The 20430-nt window shown below is 37.7% G+C and overlaps 2 protein-coding genes across 3 annotated transcripts; one reads left to right on the top strand and one right to left on the bottom strand.

The window, feature by feature from the left end:
• Positions 1-251: 251 nt before the first annotated feature.
• Bx42 (Puff-specific protein Bx42) lies at positions 252-10830 on the bottom strand. Of its 2 annotated transcripts, none has more exons than XM_073077781.1 (13): positions 10678-10830; positions 10192-10343; positions 9623-9780; positions 9005-9187; positions 7533-7612; positions 6851-7032; positions 6045-6278; positions 5088-5235; positions 4267-4400; positions 3591-3735; positions 3021-3114; positions 2066-2217; positions 252-1370 (listed from the first exon to the last, which is right to left on the bottom strand). In XM_073077781.1, the coding sequence occupies exons 1-12, from the start codon at positions 10692-10694 to the stop codon at positions 2080-2082; spliced, it is 1665 nt and encodes a 554-aa protein (XP_072933882.1). In that variant the 5' UTR covers positions 10695-10830; the 3' UTR covers positions 252-1370; positions 2066-2079. The 2 variants fall into 2 exon arrangements, with proteins under 2 accessions (XP_072933882.1, XP_072933881.1); XM_073077780.1 differs by having other exon boundaries at positions 2078-2217.
• Positions 10831-11199: 369 nt separating this feature from the next.
• On the top strand, positions 11200-17691 carry NC2alpha (negative cofactor 2 alpha). The gene is made up of 5 exons (XM_073077748.1): positions 11200-11398; positions 11503-11575; positions 14910-15052; positions 15611-15687; positions 15947-17691. Exons 1-5 carry the CDS (start codon positions 11357-11359, stop codon positions 16587-16589), a joined length of 978 nt encoding a protein of 325 aa, XP_072933849.1. The 5' UTR covers positions 11200-11356; the 3' UTR covers positions 16590-17691.
• Positions 17692-20430: the final 2739 nt, after the last annotated feature.

The raw sequence follows: 20430 nt of genomic DNA, 5'->3' as shown, positions 1-20430 counted from the left end.
AACTAAGTTTTAAACAACATAGCCCATACGACTAAAAACAAGGCGTTGACGCAATCTATGCTAATTATTACTCTGAGAGACTCCCACGTATTGCTCGAGTGTGGTGAACTAACGTTCCATTCATAGGACAATTAAATGTATTATTACCAGATATTTCCTACAGCTATCCTTATTGGATCATCGTAGCAAAGATTTCTCAGCTTGTGGGGAATCTGCGCCCAGTAGTGAGAAAAATTTGGAGACTAGTGACCACTTAATAAACAATAAGAAAATTTCATTTGTCAGGCAGATATGCAGAAATAGCAGAAGTAACGTTCAACGAAGTGCATGAGGCCATGACGCTTGCCAATGTAGTTAACACTAGCTATACTGCCCTCGAATTATTATTCCATATTAATCCGGAATATATGCGAATTTTAAAGAATATTTTGACTGGTCTTGATGATGTGAACATTACGACGGATATGACGACTAGTAAGAAACGAAAGAAGGGACATTTCCAAACTTCTGAATGCGAACGAACGATATACTGGAGATCATACATACAGATTTATGTGGTCCCATGGAAGTTAATAAATATTTTATAACAATGACAATGGGCTTCCCGCCAAAAGTCATTCATTTCTCTCGCCTCTCCGCGCCCATCTGTGACCGCCCCGCACTTGTCACATATTTTCACTTGATTTTTTGTTTGAATTAAGAAATCATCAGTTGTCTTAGTTCATTAAATAAATAATTTCATAAGCACTACAATAGCATACAAATCAACTAAATGTTCTTTTTTTGAGTTACCGCTTTGATGCTTCTGGGGGCAGTATAGACAAGAGTATAACTAATCACTTATGTGGATGGCATAATTAACTATCACATAACAATAACAAAATATGTTTATTATCTATTTTACATTATTACTTTATTCTTATTTATAACATTACAGCTGTAAATATAAATGAACCTTTATCCTTTGTACGCATTATTTACAAAAAATATTCACAGATTTCTGCAATTCATGCTGACATCACGATGTTATTTCAGATAACAGTTCACCTGGCATATCTATTTTTTTTAATAAAAGAGTAGCAGACGAGCATGCAGTCCACCTGATGGTAAGTGGCTACTGCCGCCCATGGACATCTGTAATCAACCCCAAATAGGATTAGATATTCCTACCTGAGGTCGGCAACAAATGCGCCGCTACTCCTAAAGACTAAGCTAGAACGCCTATCAAACCACCTTTAACTATTACATATCCCGCACTTGAACATTTCAACCGTTTCTGTTATTGTCCGGACCCATGACACTAGTCTTTTATTTATATACAGCTGTTTCGTCGCTTCCTTGTTCTTCACATGCAGTGATGTATTTATCATCTGAAAGAAAATTGTATTTGTATACAAAATGGAAATGTTTGTTAGTAATTTGGAGGTGTCAATCTTTACAATGTATAGTCCGCGCCAAACTGCTAGTCAGGTGTAGTCATACAATTTGTTATGGCGACGCGATTCATTTCTATATTCAGAGCGGACTAGCAGTTTTACGCGGATTATACAACATTTTTAAATTATGAAAATACAGATAATAGGTGATTACGATTACGAAAATACAGATAGATCATTAAAATGCAGTTAGGCCATTCTGGTTCTAGCAACCTCATATGTAATCACCGGCGGTCGGTAAAGCCCGAGCGAGTCCAAGTCGACCTCCAACGGGCCGGTGCGGGCCTGATACCTACACACACAGAGCAGCTGTCACCGTAAGTCCCTGCGCATGGCCTCGCTCAGGAACCGGTCCAGACCGAACGGGTCTAAATCCCCCTCCACCGGGCCGTTGCAGGCCTGATACACATTTTTTTTTATCGGTTAACCTAACGATTAAGCAGACGTGCTACCTGATGGAATGTAGTCAACGCCGCATATAGACATTTGCAACACCAGAGGAGTCGCCAATGCGTTACCGGCTTTAAAGGAGAGCTCTTTTTGCACCTTTTTTGAAGAGCCCCATGTCATAGCGCTCCAGGAATACCTCAGGAGGAAGCTCATTCCACATCTCACAAATAGTTACTCACAGCAGCTCTCACCGCTAGTCCCTGCGCTTCTTGGCGTGCGGCTCGTGGTGGTCGCGCTTGCGGCTGGACTTGTCCGCGCGCTTGGCCTCGCTCAGGAACCGGTCCAGACCGAACGGATCGAAATCCGCCTCCGGTTGGTTGCTGCGAGCCGGCTATAAGGGAATAAGGTTCATGGTAAGATAGGGGAATGATAGGAACGAATTATAATAACGTAATATATTTTTCCAATCTGTTTATTACAGATTAGAAATGGAGTTGGTAGACAGAAATTGTCAAATTTAGATCTTTGGTACGAAAAAGGCTGCTTCAGAGAAATTATAGAAAACGATTACCCGTTATTAATAATTAATCTGTCCAATTTATGCCTACGCATTACTTCAGAATTTGTCAAGCTTACATCTTTAGTATCAATTGAGGTCCATGTTTGAAGTCCCAGGCACAACCCTCTGATTTTTCAGTGATTTACGTATTACAATTGATTATATTATACCTTTATACAACAGTGAAGATAAACATTAAAAGAAAACCTGAGAGTTCAAAGTATGTCTGTCTACCAATCGGCCCTTAGCCCGCGCGATAGACATGGCCTTAACGCTTCTCACCTTGCACGCTTAGAAGATGTCTAGCAGTGGAACAGTAATAGGTGGACGACGACCAAAGCTTGCTTCACTCCTCAATTACTCTGAGATTACTTCTCTTTTAGGCAATGGTAACAAACAATCTTATATATAAAATTCTCGTATCACAATGTTAGTTACCGTACTCCTCCGAAGCGGCTTTACCGATTTTCACCAAATTTTATATGCATATTCAGTAAGTCTGAGAATCGGCTACTATCTATTTTTCATACCCCTAAGTGATAAGAGTTGTTCACCCTTAACATTTTTTTATTTATATGGCAACACGACGTGTGCCAGGTCAACTAGTAACTTTATAAAAAAAATGCAATACTTACGGGTTCATCTCTCGGTGCGTCCCGTTCGAACTGCACGGGCCCCGAGCGCGTGTTGCTCGCGCTAGTGCCCGCGAACTCCTTGTCCGCTACGAAACTGTAGGAAAATATAAATATATCAATAATGTGGTTATAAAACACAAATACTATAAATATAACTGTATAACGTGGCATTACATTGTCTTGTAAAGAAGAAAGTTTTTGGATATGTAAAGATATCGCCTTATTTTTGTCCCTGAATACTTCCGATGACATCATTTGTTGTGTCCAATTTTTCAGTAATGTACTTATTAAAAATGGGTTACCACATGTTTACACAGTGAAGGAAAATATTTAGGAAACCTACATGCCTAAAAGTTCTGATAAAAAATCAAGTCTATTAACATCCAGCCAGTGTTAGCCAGTGTGGTGGACTAAAAATTAATTTCAATCTGAGAGGACACCCATAACAATAAAAGAATTGATATAAATTCAACAAATAGCCCATATTTCTCTTCAGAATATAGCATACATAGCAATGGGTCACATAAAACAAAAGGTCGACTCCATGGTCCTCCAAGCCGGATAACTCACCGCCTAGTATTAACGATGGAATCGAGATCGCCGCCGTAGTTGTCGCTATCCGCGTGTCTCGACGGTCGGTATATGTGGGCACCCACTGTGTCCTGGTTTCGCCAGGGTTTGTCATACACCGTGTAGGCTTCGTCGTCACCGTAACCTGAACATACAATCATTAATCGAGACTTTTGTATATATTGATTGTAAGTAGCAAAGAAGCATACATCTACGTAAGTGGTCAGTCTAAATAAGTTTATAAAGTTCAAAGAGTTTATTTTAAAAATATTATACTAATTTTTGACAAAAATACTATATGTTCCATAAAAGTACTAGTAAGTACAAATATACATAAGAGTAGAGACTTTTTCATATTACAGTAGCAAACGAGTACGCAATACAGCTGATGGTAAGTTACCATTGTCACCCATGGACATCTGCGATTAACCCTAAATAAGATATAGAGATGTGCTATTACTATACTATACTCGAATGAATATGGAATACAGCCACCCTACACACCTATTATAAGACAGAAATAGGTGTGGTGCTGATGACTGCAGTCTAATCTCAAAGGGTGTCAATTTCAAATACATTCTCAGTTTATGGATTACGTAACTGTATTGTATAGCGTTATTGGTCCTTCGAGCCAATTGCTCCAATTTAACGCACCAAAAATCATGAAGCAACTCACCGCTATCCATGCCTTTGCTGGTGTTGAACAGCCGCTGGTCGAACATGCCCTCCCCGCCCTGCGTGGGCTTAGCGGGCATGCCCAGCGCTATCTGCTCGGATATGTCGCGCTCACGGTCCTTCACTAGCTTCGACCTGGGGGAAGATTGCTTCGTTATACATATGCCAATATTTGCCGTTTCATATCTATGATCGGGGTGTGATGATTGCTTTGTTTGTTGTGTGGCTAATGTTTGGTTAGTTGGAGCAAAATTTGGCGAATTAGGGGGAAGATTGTTTTGTTATGTGTGGTTAATGTTTGGATATTTTGAACCAACTTTGGTGTAACTAGGGGTAAGATTATTTTGTTGTATATGTGGCAAATGTTTGGATATGTAGCGCCAACTTTATTGTGGTTATAGGGAAGATTGTTTATGTAATACACGTGGCGTATCTTTGGATATTTGGAACCAACTTTGATGTAGCTTAAGGAAGTCTTTTATGTATATATATATATATAACATTGTTTTATGTGTTATATCAGTATATATAGCAGTGATAGCATAGGGGTAGATTTGCGGTGTCTCAATCGAGAGGTATATTAATTCGAATGAAGTGACCTCTGATTTTTTAAAGTTATATGTGTATTATAAATTAATTATCACTTCTTTTAACAGTAAAAAAATCGTAAGCAGACCTGCATACTACAAAAATCTTTAAAAAAATCTAATAGGTATACAAAGTCTACCAATCCGCACTTGGCTAGCGCAGTGGACTATGGCTTAATCCTTCTCACTCTGAGATGAGACTTGCCCAGTAGTGGGACAGACATGTCATATCTACCTCTTGTCCGGCGCAGCCCTAGCGAGATTCCGGTCCCGCTGCCGCTCGCGGTGGCGCTCCGCCCTCAGGCGGTCGCGCTCCGCCGCTTCGTCGCCCTCCACCTTCTCAGCCTCTGGACCTTCTGGCAAGTCGTCCGGAGCTCGGATACCTGTAACAAATGATATAAGAATTCAATACCTCCATGTTGCCTTGCCATCCGTCACATGCAACACCTTCATGAGTTGGGAGAAGTTGTATGTAAGTGGGTGTGTCTCTCCGGCAAGCATTTAAAAAAAAAAGACGCTTCTACACTCACAGCCCCATACAAGGATTCCCTGTATCGTGGTTGCTATACACACAGAGAGAAAATTCACAAACACCCAGACCCAGAAATCTAAATTCTTCATTAAGAAATCTGTCTGGCTGGGGATCGAACCCGGGACCCTCTGCTCATCAGACCGGCATGGTGACCGCTCCGCCACATGGGTCGTCAAATGTTTTTGTCGTCGTTTGTATCATATGTACCGTACCTACTTACATAAGTATGTTTGTTGTATACAGTTGCGACCCGCGCGAATTTATATTCATTTCATATTCATATTTATTATATTTCACAGTATTTGTGTGTGTTTATCTATTTAAATGTTGTATGTATAAGTATATGTCAACGAGAGCGCATCGGCCTCTCTGTCTGTGTGATGTTTGACGTGCCCGTGTTTTTTGTATTTGTCTCGGCGTTCTCGTGATGTCACTGACGCGGCGATACTTGTTCCTGTCCGCCACGTACAGCGCCCCGGCGAGACGTGTGCGTGTGTGTCAGGGGCACTCACCCGCCCTGTGGTCCCTGGCCCGCTGCGCCAACACGCGCAGGTGCTCCTCCTTGCGCTCCTTGTCCCGCTGCGCCAGCCTCGCGCGCCTTCCTGTCCGCCACGTGCAGCGCCCCGGCGAGACGTGTGCGTGTGTGTCAGGGGCACTCACCCGCCCTGTGGTCCCTGGCCCGCTGCGCCAACACGCGCAGGTGCTCCTCCTTGCGCTCCTTGTCCCGCTGCGCCAGCCGCCGCTCGAGCTGCGCGCGCGCCTCCACCGCCTCGCGCGCCTTCCTGTCCGCCACGTACAGCGCCTCCGCTAGACGAGAGAAGTTCTCATTGATGTGCACCTGCTGGAGCCCGCGACCGTCCGCCGCTAACCGCTTGTCGAGCGGGATCGTGTAACCTGCGCAAGACGGAAGAGTTCAAAATAAACTTAAGATCATTTAACACACTAAATGATAATTATATTCGTTTCAATAAAACAACGATTAAATCGTTTTTTTTAGAATTTACATTTCTGTTATGAAGTGATATTTATGTGTATTTGTGGCACTTTTAATCCACATTTTAATAATTGATAATCGTCATTTTAGGTAACATAGTAAGCTATGAGTCTACTATTACCGTGAATTAAATGAACTAGTAATTACGAAAAAACAAAAAACCCGATTCCTTAAAAAAAAAGTATGTATATATGGGCTATATGGGCTGTAGGGCGTGCCAAAGAATGACACACTCATACATATTTGGCACCGGGAGATTTCACGCCAGGATTGGTGATTATGACGGGGGACTGAGCGAGCTTCGACCATACCAGACGCTTAATGTTGAGAAAACTTCGCTTGTGTGATTGAGAAACATGTGGCACCATCTCTTAGTAAATTGCAGGAAGATTTCCCGCATACGTACATATGCAACAATAGCCATCAGGTCCGAAAGGGCCTACCACCGTTCCGCTTAGGACATAACACTCACCCTTAGCGTTCTTCCAGTGCGAGACACACGGCGGCACCTTCCAGTCGCGCTGCTGCTTGACGGAGACGCGGCGCGGGGGCGAGTGCAGCACGGGCGCGGGCGGCGACGGCGCCGCGCGGGGGATCTTGCGGTTGATCTGGAACCGCGGGGGCTCCATCGGGTCCGATTGCGCCTCTACCATCCTGCGAACGAATTATTATAGGACGTTGAGAATGAGAGTGATGTTTTAGGAACCTGATAAATGGAATAAACACTGTGAACTTGGCTAGTAAATGCTGATAAGACTTGTAATAGATTAATTTCAAATATATTTTTTAGTATGATATGACAATACTATAGTATGACTATTTGGTAAAAAAAAAATCTTATATAACATGGATATTTATAATCCACCAGAGATAGAATTCAAGTTCTACCCGAGGTAAGCCACTTGGCTAAGCCTAAGTAGGAATGTCTTATATAAGTGTGACTCACTTACTATACACTCCATATACAACAAAGAGCGAAAACATCATGACGAAAACCGCCTGCCTGAGAGTTCCAAAAGGATGTTCTTAAGGATATGTGTGAAGTTTACCAACTTGCTTTCAGCCCGTTTAGTGGACTATAGCCTAAACCCTAAAATGCCTGTACCCAACAGTGGGACAGTAATGAGTTGACAAAAACAACAATTTCAACATACCTGATGACCCTCTGCTTGGCTCCAGAATTGAACGCACCACCTTGTTGCGCCGGAGTGTACCGTATGTATTGAGCAGGTGCCTGCAAATATTATACACTATCAACGCACTTTGCTAGTATGTTCTTGCAAATAAATTTATATCATTACTTATAATGCTTCTATTGTATATTAATACAGTATTGTAAGGTAATATCAAATGAGCATGCAGTTCATCTGATGGTAAGTGCTCATTGCCATTCAAGCACATCTATGACCAACCTCTGAGGGCTTAGTTGCCTCATACGTAAGTCAGCCTGTTTCTAAACCATTTCACAAATATGCTAGAAATTTGTGTAACTGTGGCACTTCACAAGTCGAAACATATTGCACATACAACAAATGTCTGCTATACTGTAGTCAATGCCTCAAATTCTTTCTAGTTTATATTCATACTCCAAATTTATTATTGTTGCCTGTAGGAAGGCCTTTCTGACCCAGCGGCTACTTTGGAAAGCCCTTCAAAAGAACCTGCTGAAAGTAGTGTGATATCTACCGATCTGCTCTTGGCATGATGGATCATAGCCTAACCTAACCCCTATAAGAGAAGACATGTGCCCTTAGTGGACATATTAAATTAAATTGGTAACAACTCAAAAATAATATTTATATTATGACATCCAGTAAAATAATATGATTTTCCTTTTTTTTTCTTAATTGATACATATGCCCCATAGTAAATGATAATAGGTTGACAACGCCATATAAATGACATTTATCTAATAACATAAGTAAAATAAGTTACCTAATGTAAGGAATTTTAAGCATACAAAGGATTTCTATTTTAACATAACATTAAATAAATTTAACAAATAATCAATAGGGTATTTCAATATTAACAAACTTAAAAGACACAGAAACCTTAGGCTTTTAATATAATAAAGGTGTGAAGTGACATAATTTTTTTTTATATTTATGCCTAATGATAAGACATATAGGCTACCTGGTGGAAAGCCGTCACTATCGCCTATGGACATTTGCAACTACAGAGGAGTCGCCAATGCATCGCCGGCTTTGAAGGAGAGCTCGTTTTGCACCCTTCTTGGAGAGCCCCATGTCATAGCGCTTAGGGAATACTTATCAATTTAGACAATGGTCCACCAAATTCATACTTTTGTACATAGCATACCTTTATCTATTTTCAAATAGTACAAGAATCCCTCCAACAAATACCCTACTACTCCTGAGGACTAATTTATAATGCTTTATTCATCTATCATTTCAAATTAGTTAGCATATCTACCTTAACACACTTTTGGAACCTATAATTATGATAAATGTGGTTGTATGATTGCTACAATTGACTAACGAAGAGTTCTACCATCTTTACCACTTAAGGAGTTACAATTCACCTATTTCCTACATGACCACCACATACCACATGCACAAGAAAGCAATAAAGAAGTTGGCCTACAAACCAAAGAAGTTCAACTTACGGCCTTCGGTGCAGCTTTAACAGGTAACGCAGCCGATATTTTCGCATTAGTCAACTTTTCTAGCGCGAGTTTTGTTTTCTCTGTTATGTCCTGAATGTCGTCATCGCTAGGCTTTTGTAGTGTTGGGTCATCTTCAGCCAGAACTTCTGATGGCAGGAGATCTGTCAGCTTGGAGTAGATAATCTGCAACAAATAAGTGGCTAATTTAAGAACAAAATTTTAATTAGTTCTTTTTTCTTTAAATGATATGGTTCAAACATTAAGCAATTTAATGTTCTAGTGTCAAAATTGTAATCTATTGTTATACATTATCTATTGTAATTTTTATAGAACTAAATATTTATGTGACTATTGCACATAAATTATAACATGTATCCAAACCTTTAAATATTAATGATATTAATATTCTACACTAATATTCTCTGAGACGAAATAATCATGAAATCTAAAACTAAGACATATTTTTTTTCTTATTATCAGATTAAGGAATTTCAAATTGACATAATTACAAATCTAAATGTACACATTTAAATTTAGGAAAATTTGATATCTCAGGTTTCCATTAATATTTTAATACAGCAACTTTAATACATTAAAATAGTTAACAAAATAGCCAACCTTATCAGCACTATGGCCCTGACGTGCGATTGCGGAGTATTTGACTCGCCCGGATTCATCCAACTGGACTGCTAGGGCGTTTGATGTACTCTCCTTCCCCCTCGCGCCCATGCCCAGGGGATACTGGGCCACGTGGATCTCGGGGAAGGCACCTCCATCTGATTTAAAAATTAAACTATACAGGGGATGGAATTATAAGGTTGATATGTAAGTTGCTTTGCAGTGATGCTGGGATATAAAATTACTAGAATTATTTGTGTCTATGTCTTGTAGATTACAAGGATTAGTTCAATTCTTACAGCTCTGCCCCAGCACATACTTCTGCCAAACAGGAAGGTTATGCTATGTAATCTAGTTCAAACAGAGTTATTAGGGATTAAGCTTATTGTTTGCAAAGCAATGCGATAGCAAATGCGTAACCTTCTTGTTTTAAAATATGGGTAATATTGACCCACACCTAGCAGTGGAATAGTAATATGTTGACTATAATAATAAACATTAAACCAGGAATAGTTGGATTGCTAAATAATCGTTCCTAAAAAGCTGTTATTATTAAAAAACACCAGTACCTCCAAAATCCTCTTCAGCTCTTGGAACCCAACCCTTCCTCTGTCCATAGGGTGGGACACTGGTCTGCGAGACCACCAGCGCGCTGCCCACTCGCTGGGCTTTACGCTCGTCATCTCTATCCCACACTTGCTGCACAGGAGCTGGTAGTAGACTAGAATCACACAAAAATATTGAGGGAAATTATCAAACTAAGGTTATCTTTGTTGACTTTTTACTAATATATTTATAGTATTGAATATCGAATTTAACTGGAAGATATTGCTTCTGATAAGCTCAATAGTTCGGGAATAATTACTATAACAATAATACGAATTGTTATCAAATAGGCCACATAAAGGATATGTTTCGGTTATGTTTTTTAGTTGTTGGTTACGTTTCTACTTTTAACAGATTATGTATATAGCTTCGTAATTGTTTCAAAAGTAGTTTTTTAGAAAATACACCAGTATAACAATAAAAAAATAATTTATAAGAAATCAACACACCTTGATAACGACGCCATTTTCAATGTCTACTACAAAAATGACATCTGCAATCTGCATCATGTGTCAAGCGTCAACGCACAGCATACATTTTTCGTTCTTTAGTAACAAAACCTTTTCAAAGGAAAAAAATTCTAAAATATTTTATTTAGCTACTTGAGACGCAGTATGATACGGTGACCCTTGTGTATGTGTTATAATATTGTAGATTTATGTCGTTTACAAGTTTAAATTTATAGATAATAACCGATAAAAGTAAAGTAACTAATAAAAATAAATTTAGTTTTTGAACGATTATTCATTTTTCTTTTATATTGTGTACATTTTATTAATCAATGATTTTTTAGCTTATTCATACGCAATAATAACGTTATAAGGTAAATTTTCAACTAAATTTAGGAGCAAATAAAAAAATATCAAATTTATTCATACAGGAACTTTATTTTACACATAAAGATAATATTGTTAAATTTATTTCAGTGAAGTTTAGGAAAAATAGTGATAGTTGTAAAAACTAGTCTGTAAAAAGAGGTGGAAGAACTGTCAAATTCGTATATAAATGAAGTAGGCTGCGAACGTCTCCCTTTTATAACCTCAAAAATGCGCGAGAAGTATCACTGGGTGATGGCGAAGTGAGTTAATTTTAATCTTTATTAAGTGCTAAAGTGAACGGATCGCCATTATGCCGTCGAAAAAGAGAAAATACAATGCGAGGTTCCCAGCCGTAAGTTGAAATTTGGTGTGAGCCGCGTCCAACAGCATAATAAAAGGTGTTGTTTTCGTCGATAATACTGATACTGGTGATATGATGACATTGTTTGCTTGTAGGGAAGAATTAAGAAGATTATGCAGACGGACGAGGAGGTGGGCAAGGTGGCGCAGGCTGTGCCAATCATAATTTATATCCTTTTCAAATTGACACTCCAATTAAACTCAATCAATCGTGTTAGAGTCAGGACTCATTTGAAACATTATTTTTAACTATAAAGGCGTCCTATGTCTATCTATCGTGGTTTGGTACCTTATTATTCATAAAATATGCGTATAATATTAATTGCGTCGTAAAATTTGTCTTTGTTTATTCTTTATGATCATAATGGCACCTTTGTTTTTATGAGTGGCCAGTGGTTATTATGTCTGTTTATGGAAGATTTTTTATCGTTACATAATAATGTGTGTGTAACATATTAACCAGGTATATGCTTGGCAGAATAAGGGATTTATAGTCTTAATTTTAAAAATAATTTTGTGGCTTAGTATTTTTCGTATATTTATATTCATTTTTCTCATTGTATACATATTGGAGTGACTTGGTTAAGTTTGATATGCCCCAGGCTTCCTTTATTTTTGAGGTGTCTAATACATATTATATGGGTTGTAAGTTAACATTAAATGTGTAAAATTAACATTAGTGTGTATAAAAATCTTATATCAAATTGCATTAGTATTCCACTTTATGTCTTGGACTTCAGCAGCATTAAAATAATTCTAGATGTCATGTTGTTTAGGTTTTTAAAAGTATTGGTCTTGTGCTTGAAAGGTTGTAGAGCATTAACATATAGATCAAAAAGGGGAGTACCATCACCACACTCATATTGAACACAAAGCAATTCTGCCTTTAGGTGTTTGGTGTGGATCATGGCAGACTTACATATTAGGCGACCATCTTAGATCTCACCGGTAGCAACACATCTGTGATCGGATTATGGCAGAACCTATTTATATATTGGTCAAATCTTATATATAAAATTCTCGTGTCACAATGTTAGTTATCATACCCCTCCGAAACGGCTTTACCGATTTTCACCAAATTGTATATGCATATTCAGTAGGTCTGAGAATCGTCTACTATCTATTTTTCATACCCCTAAGTGATAAGGGTTGTTCACCCTTAACATTTTTTTTATTTAAATGGCAACACAATGTTTGCCAGGTCAGCTAGTACGTGTATAAGTGCTAGTGATCACGTACCATCACGAGGACTGCAAATTCATTTTCTACTTCATACTGGCTTCACCACCTTCCAAAATATAAAATGCAGTTAATTAAGAATTTAATAAAAAGAGCTCCTGCATCCTGCTTATATACAATTTGTAAATGTAACGGAACTTATACAGGAAACCAATTAGATATAAACTATTCATACATGCCTTGAATAAATTATTTGCCATACATTTTGCAAAGTTAAAAACATAGTTGCGATTATCACAAGTTATATTATTGCAGCTTCATACAAATCATGGGTATGAAGTATGAACTATACCTCTGCGACAGTGGGATGAGAATTAAACAAACCAAATATAGGGTCATCAAAAATCTGACACTGTAAAATTACTAATTTCTAATTAGAAATATTATATACTTACTAGATGACCCGGCAAACGATGTGTAGCCATATAAATAAAAAATTTTTAATGGTGAACAACCCTTATCACTTAGGGGTATGAAAAATACATAGTAACTGATTCTCAGACCTACTGAATATGCATATAAAATTTGGTGAAAATCGGTACAGCCGTTTCGGAGGAGTATGGTAACTAACATTATGAAATGACACAAGAATTTTATATATAAGACTATCTTTTAAATATTACTTATTTGACTGTCTATGGAAGCATAAGCACCAATAATATAATGTTTGCAACCCAATAATGCCTATAGGTTCTCTGACGAGGTTTAATACCTACTATCCAATAAAAGCAACCCATGGTTTATGAGCCGAAGCATGGAAGTTGATTTTTTTTTATATAAAATTCTTAAATTAATGTTTTTTTTTGCAAAAAAATGCATTGCATTGCAAAACAGCACTTCACCTGGACATCTCTGACAAAACAGAGGTTCTACCTAAACCTGATGGTAGATGAGTTTTCACCTTAGAAGTCTAAGATGGTTATTAATATGAAAGTGCTTCACATTAAAAAAAATGTGGCAGGAGACCTACTCAATCAAACCTTTAATTTTTTTTTTAATAGTTTGTTTAAAAAAATTAATTTTGTATATTAAAAAAACAGATGTCTATTATTAACAACAAATTATTAGTTGTTATATTCCATAAACTATTTTCTAAACACTTCACTGTGGTAAATTTGCACTTTGCAGACTTGTCCTCACTTAAGAGATAGACATAGAACATATAATATGTATAGTCATTTACTACATGCTCATAACTCATATGATCTGATGACCGATGACCCCTTTGTCTGGTATTTTTAGAAACATCTTCATATTCAAAGGGCATTTGCAATTTAAATTTGCTTCCACTGTACAAGGAAAAGATTTAAATATGTTAAGTAGGTAAGAGGTATGAAGGTGGTAGAACCCTTTGCGGTTTGACTCCGGTGGCACCACCGCCACACCTATTTCTACTTAATAACAGTAGTGTTAAACGCTGCTGTGTTCCGGTTTGAAGGGTGTGGTAAGGGAGACAGACTTTTCCGAGGCGTTCCAGCTTAGTCCTCAGGGGTAGCGGCGCATCTGTGGCCGACCTCAGGTAGGAATATCTAATCCTATCTGGGGTTAGTTACAGATGTCCATGGGCGGCAGTAGCCACTTACCATCAGGCGGACTGCATGCTCGTCTGCTACTCCTATATTATAAAAGAAAAAAGTAGGTAAGAGCATTGTAGCCAGAATAGGTTCTTAAATGTGAAAAGGTTCAGGGTGGCGGTGGGTGATAGAGTTGAGAGGTCAGAGGTATAAGTCCCACGCAAGCACTTATAATTTTTTAAGTTCAGTGTGTATGGCATTTTTATTATATAAAATACTAGTAGCAGACTAGCATGCAGTCCATCTGATGGTAAGTGGCTACTGTCACACATGGACTACTGTAGTCAACCCCAGGTAGGATTATATTCCTACCTGAGGTCGGGCAACGGTGCACCGGTACCCCTGGGGACTAAGATGGAATACCTTGGAAAAGGCTCCCTATAAACCGTAACACAACAGCGTTTAACATAGCTGTTATTAGGCAGAAATAGGTATGGTGGTGGTCCTGCCAAATTTGGACATCAAAGTGTTCTACCACCTTCAAAATTAATTATTATCACTTGCTAAAGTAGTGAAGGAAAACATAAAGAAACCTGCTCGTCCGAGAGGCCTTCAAATATTGCAAGGGTGTGTGAAGTCTACCAAATCTCACTCTGCCACTGAACCTCTCTCCCAGCAGTGGAACATTTCTTGGTGACATGCAAATTATTTACTGGGTACCCAGTTCCTTAACTCAGATTCCACCATCACCTCGCACCTTGGAGCTGTTCGTGGAGTCGCTGCTCAGTAAGGCAATGCAGGTGACGTTGTCCAGAAACGCGAAGACCCTCAGCCCGTCGCACGTGAAGCAGTGCATCCTGGCGGAGTCCAGGTTCGACTTCCTTAGGGATCTGGTGAGTTTTGTTTTTACTGGAGGGCTTGAAGTATGGGGGTGGTGGATATTTCATGAACATTTTCATCACATATTTTTGATGCTTATTTATTATGTTGCCTGTTAGTGTCAGATATATTTGCTGCGTTCGTGCAGGTAGATATTACTGAACTCGTCCTTGGGACGGATATTTTTGCTAATGTGCTCATAAATATTTATGCTTGTGACTGTACAATATACAATAAAATTTTGTAGTATTTTTGGTGGAAAATAAATAAGGTTTTCACCTGAGTAGAAGAACATATTTTCTTTGATTAAACAAAATAATTAAAATAATTATAGATCCTGGCAAGTTTGAGGGAACGATATTTCTTAATAAAAGGAGGAGTTGAATTTTAAAAATCGATATGTAAGGAAGAAGCGTTATGCTTCCTTCAAGTTACTGTCATATTATCTTTATCTATTTCTATTCTATATCTAGGAGTTTGTGCGTGCAAGTATCGACAGTCACGCAGTCTATCACCTTGCGCGGCCGGTGGTTTAATGGTTTAGTTTATTTATTATTTTAACTTTATTCCAGGTGAAGAACATCCCAGATGTATCCGTCGCTGAGGAGAAAGAAATGATGAGTGCTGAGAGCTCGCCCAATTCATCTAGGTAAGCAAAATTATATTTTTTTTACAAAATTTCTTAAAAACCAGTAGGGAAATACAGAGTTAAGGTGCCTTAGTACTCAAGGTTAACACAGCAATGCATATGTACATAATAGAGATGAGCTTCATTGGTTCTCCTCTTCCCGTGTGAGTAAAAAGGTTCATCCATTTTCAGAATCACATTTTGTTTTACATTTTACCATACCTTTGTATGGTATTAGTTGTTGGTTGGTGACTAATCCTAAATGTTATTTCCTTTCAAGATATTCGGACACATCAGTGCCACCGCGCAGGATAGCGCGCGAGGACTCCAACAGCTCGAGCAGCTCCGACATCCGCGTACAGCAAGTACCAAGGGATCTAAAGCGGGCACACTCAGTGGATATAACCCCCGGACCTGTTGACATCGCCATCGACCTCACCACCAAGCCTGACGACAAACCGGTCCGCACGGCAAACTTCTACCAAGAAACCTTAGTCACGGATGAGGTCCAACATCACAGCGTGATCACGTTGAACCCAAGCTACGCGACGCCCCAACCGTCAACGTCCAGCTACGCTCCCGAGCTGAAGAAAGTGGTCCCCGTGCCAAAGGAGCTGAAAGTCTACCGCAACATGAGCAGATCGCCTCCGCGAAGCCCTATAACACCGATCACCCCAGTCACACCGGGCACACCTAACCCCATCCTCAATATAGACTTCTCGAAGAACTTTGAGAAACCAGAGATCAAAGTCCTAGACACGGCAGTTGCAGGCATCGTGGGAGTAAAAAACGATAAGAAGCTACAGCGACAGAACTCCAAACCTCCGAAACCTGAAAAGAGACCTGACCCGAAGCCACTGGCCCTGGACATCGACCACCTCAACTCCGGCAACCTACAAATAGACGAAGACTATGATACCTGAATGTTTGTGTAAGATTGTTGGTTTTTTTTTGTTGTGCTATGTTTTAGTGATACGTCGTGGCGTTTGTTATCCAAATAGTGTAGTGATGCACAACGTTAACGGTTAATATTATAAAGTACATAACTGCTCGCACTAACACATATAAGGATCTTATATTATCAAGATAATATTATGGGTATCCGTATCAGATAACTAGAAATATAATAAAGAATTAGGGCTGCATTCTCAATATATTAGATAGAGGCTGATTATTACGAAAAAAAATATTTATATTCATGGTAATTAACCATTTTACTTTTTCTAAGGTTCTTCTATTTGCAAGGAAAATTACTGTCAATAGCTGCTTTTATAGTGGTCTGTATAAAAAAAAAGAAAAAAAAATTGACCTCATATTCCCTCATATATCCCTGTACAATATTATTACACCTCCTTAAATACGTCAGGAATTCTTCTTTATAATAAGAAACTATCCTAACATCAATTTTTTTAAATCACTTTTTTTCAGCTCATAAAAATATTATCTTGTATGAATTAATTGTTTTTTAGTCTGTTCTATAATATATTAGTAACAGTTCTATTCTTTAATTTGTTTAAGTTCTATTTTTTTATTTTACGAACATTTAACTAACTATGAAAACAAAATAGACTGGCTGATACATCGAATCGGAATTATTTTTAACACATTTTTTTTCTAAGTACGTACAAATATTTTTACTAGATTGAATATGATTCGCAGCAGTGGGATTTTAGTGTATATCATTACATTTTATATTTGGATAACAATGCACGAATTTTGTTTACCAAGATTAAGTAGGTACGTGGTAAGTTCGATATTGTTTTTATTTTTATGACGTTTAGTTGCATGTATGTTTGTTTGCTTGTGTGTGTGGATGATTTTTGTTACGTCAGATGAGATTCGCTTGTTTTAATTTTTGTATTTATATTGATTATGTGTATTGAATATATTTTTGAAAAACTGCTGAAGATAGAGGTCTCCATACTATTTGTTTTTTCATCTGCAAAGCCTGATTCGATTTTCATGTAATTTTGTTTTATAGTAACAAAGTTAGTAATAAAAGTAAAGGTGATTAAAATTTTATAATTTGATAATTTAAATAGTCATGTCTAAGATATTATCTCTCTTTTTAGTCGGCATGCAAGATGGTCGGAGATAAGGGGTGAGACCTAGTATATTAGGTTCATTTGTTTATGTACGCGGTTTACATGTGTGTGTACCTTTGAAAATTCAATCATGATGATATTAGTAAAATCCAGAGCTCTCAATTAATATTAAATAGTGAGATTTTTATTGTAATCGTTCTAAAAATGTTATTTTTATAAACAAATTTACTTCACAAACAACCACACAGATTTTATTCAAAAATAATACCACATAGTCTTAACGGTTTTATCAAATATTACCCTTTATTTAAAATAAGTCTTGCTTTTGATCAACTGATGCTAAATATCCGGATTTTTTAAAAATAAATACATATAACTTCTAGCAGTATATTGTTTTTCAAAATGGCTCTTTACCTCTCGCTCGTTGTTTTTAACGTGTGAGCGAGAAACAAAACCGCCATTTTGAATTTTATTCTCTATCGAAATAATACACACACAGTCACTGTTTAAACAAAGTTAACACATACATACAACCGTGACTCGAAATGAATGAATTTATTATACGTATTATATAAGATTTGAATGCAACTGTGTATTTATGAGTGAAGTTGATTTATGACGTGTACCTAATTTAAGCGAACTAATATTGTATTGAAGTAGAGTCCGCGCCAATCTTCTAGTCCGGTCTGAATATAGAAACGAGTCGCAAGCAAGCAAGATGGGACTTCATACCCACCGGTCGCATATGCCGCGTCTGCGTTTGCAATATAGGGGTGGGTAGGGATTATTCGGGTCTCACGAGGAGGTCTTTGCCCAGGCATCTCAAGGGGTGAATACCCCCGGATTTTTTAATATTCTTTCATAATAATATAAAATTATACCAACCCCGCTGTTTAGCAGGGGGTACCGAGTCGCGTCGCTACAGAAAATTGGTAGATATCAGCGAGACGAGGTGGACAAGGCGGGCCCCCCGGCACCCTCCGCTGCCCGCTCTCACCGCGGGGACATAGCGCAGTTAATGTGCCCTTACGTTGCTATGGAGTATATTCTTGTAGTTGTGTTTGACCACATTGGCTCTCTGACTACACCTGCGCGCCACAACTTCAGAGCGGACTAAATGTTTGGCGCGGACTTTAATATTGTAATGCAATTGCCTCACCCGAAACTCTGGTAAACCGGTTAAGGTATCGTAAGGTTAGGAGGCAAACGCCAATTACCAAAAATGTTTAACACGCTTTGGTTCTAGGACGGTGGTTGATGGAACTTGCGTGATATTTTTGTAAATATAATATTTATGACTTACCAGGTTTTGTGGTTGGGTTATTTCGATTGAATAGTTAGAAATGCCCTAGAAATTAAATTTGTTTTTGGTTGGCCAAATCTAAAAAGTCGATAAATAATGGAATAGAAAATCTGTAAAAACTTTTGAATTGTTGTAAAAAAATTAATTAGTGAAATCTCTTATTTCCTTGTTCACAAATTTTGATGCTGTTAATGTGTATAGTTATTTTATATGGTGGGGCATATCTATCTATTTAAATTTGGTTTTGAATGTTTGTATGTATTCGAAAAAAAACAGTACTAGTCTTGTGACGTAACATTCGACTAGATCTAGAGAAGATATTGACAAATACAGTTTTTTTTATTATCTTGTTTTTGTTTTTATTTTCATTTTTTATTTCTTATTTCACAATATTTGACAATATGATACGTTGTGATTCTATGGCTTCGTTTGCACAGATCGATTTTTTCTAATTGGTTTAATTCGCATAATTCTATATGAGGGAAACTTTTCCTTATCCTTTTTTTTTTGCATTTTTTTTAGATTTTTATTCTTACTTTGCTCTCTGGCAAAAAACTCGTCATAATAATACTTTTACAAAGATATTATACGGTTTATACAAAACAGGTTATATGAATTATAAATTCTTGTATCCAGATCACATACATATGTGTAAATTTTTAAAAATGTCCAGCACAAAACTCAAGTTATGAAAACAATCCTTAAAATATTTGTTTGTTATATTTAAGAAACAGTAGATACTACTTGTAAGTTCTATAGTATAAGTAAATATGTAAGTAAAATAGAGTGAGACGTTAGAAATGATATTTCACATACTACAATAAATTTCTTCCATTTTCCAATCATAAATATTTTGATATATTAAAATAAAAACTATTATACCCGTCATGGGTTTTGGGCTCTGTCTATTACTAGTACGGAAAGAGTAGAAAGAGATAATTACTGTTTTTTGCTTCCAATTAGTATAGTATGGAAACATCAAACTGCTAGTCCGCTCTGAAAATAGAGTCGCGTCGAATAGCAAATTGTAGATATTAGCGGGACGAAGTGAGACCATTACTACCAGCAGATGGCAGTCAGATCGTATGTTTCATTGGATTGCACCTTACTTCCCCTTTATTGAGCTCAAAATTCGTGACGGGAACCATATATCTATTGTCCTATTTAGACTTTTCGGGTTATAATTTATAGATCTATTCTCCTTCCAAGTTTCCTTTTCGGATGATAACTTATATTATTTGCTATTACATTTTAAAAGTAGTAAAGTTTTTCTCCCAAAATATGTACCGGCCTCGTAAAGTATAGTATGATATTAAAGTCAAGTAGGTAAAGGTATTCGAGTGGTCTTTGGCGCAAAATATTTAGATCAAGAAAAGGGAAAACAACGCCTTGTATTGCATTCATACATAATTTTAA

The sequence above is a fragment of the Epargyreus clarus genome, unplaced genomic scaffold, assembly GCF_041222505.1.
Source record: "Epargyreus clarus isolate Ecla_fem2 unplaced genomic scaffold, WU_Ecla_fem_2.2 ptg000011l, whole genome shotgun sequence".
NCBI lineage: Eukaryota > Metazoa > Arthropoda > Insecta > Lepidoptera > Hesperiidae > Epargyreus > Epargyreus clarus.
The sequence above is the reverse complement of the archived record's forward strand: the minus strand, read 5'-3'. Positions and strand labels throughout refer to the sequence as shown.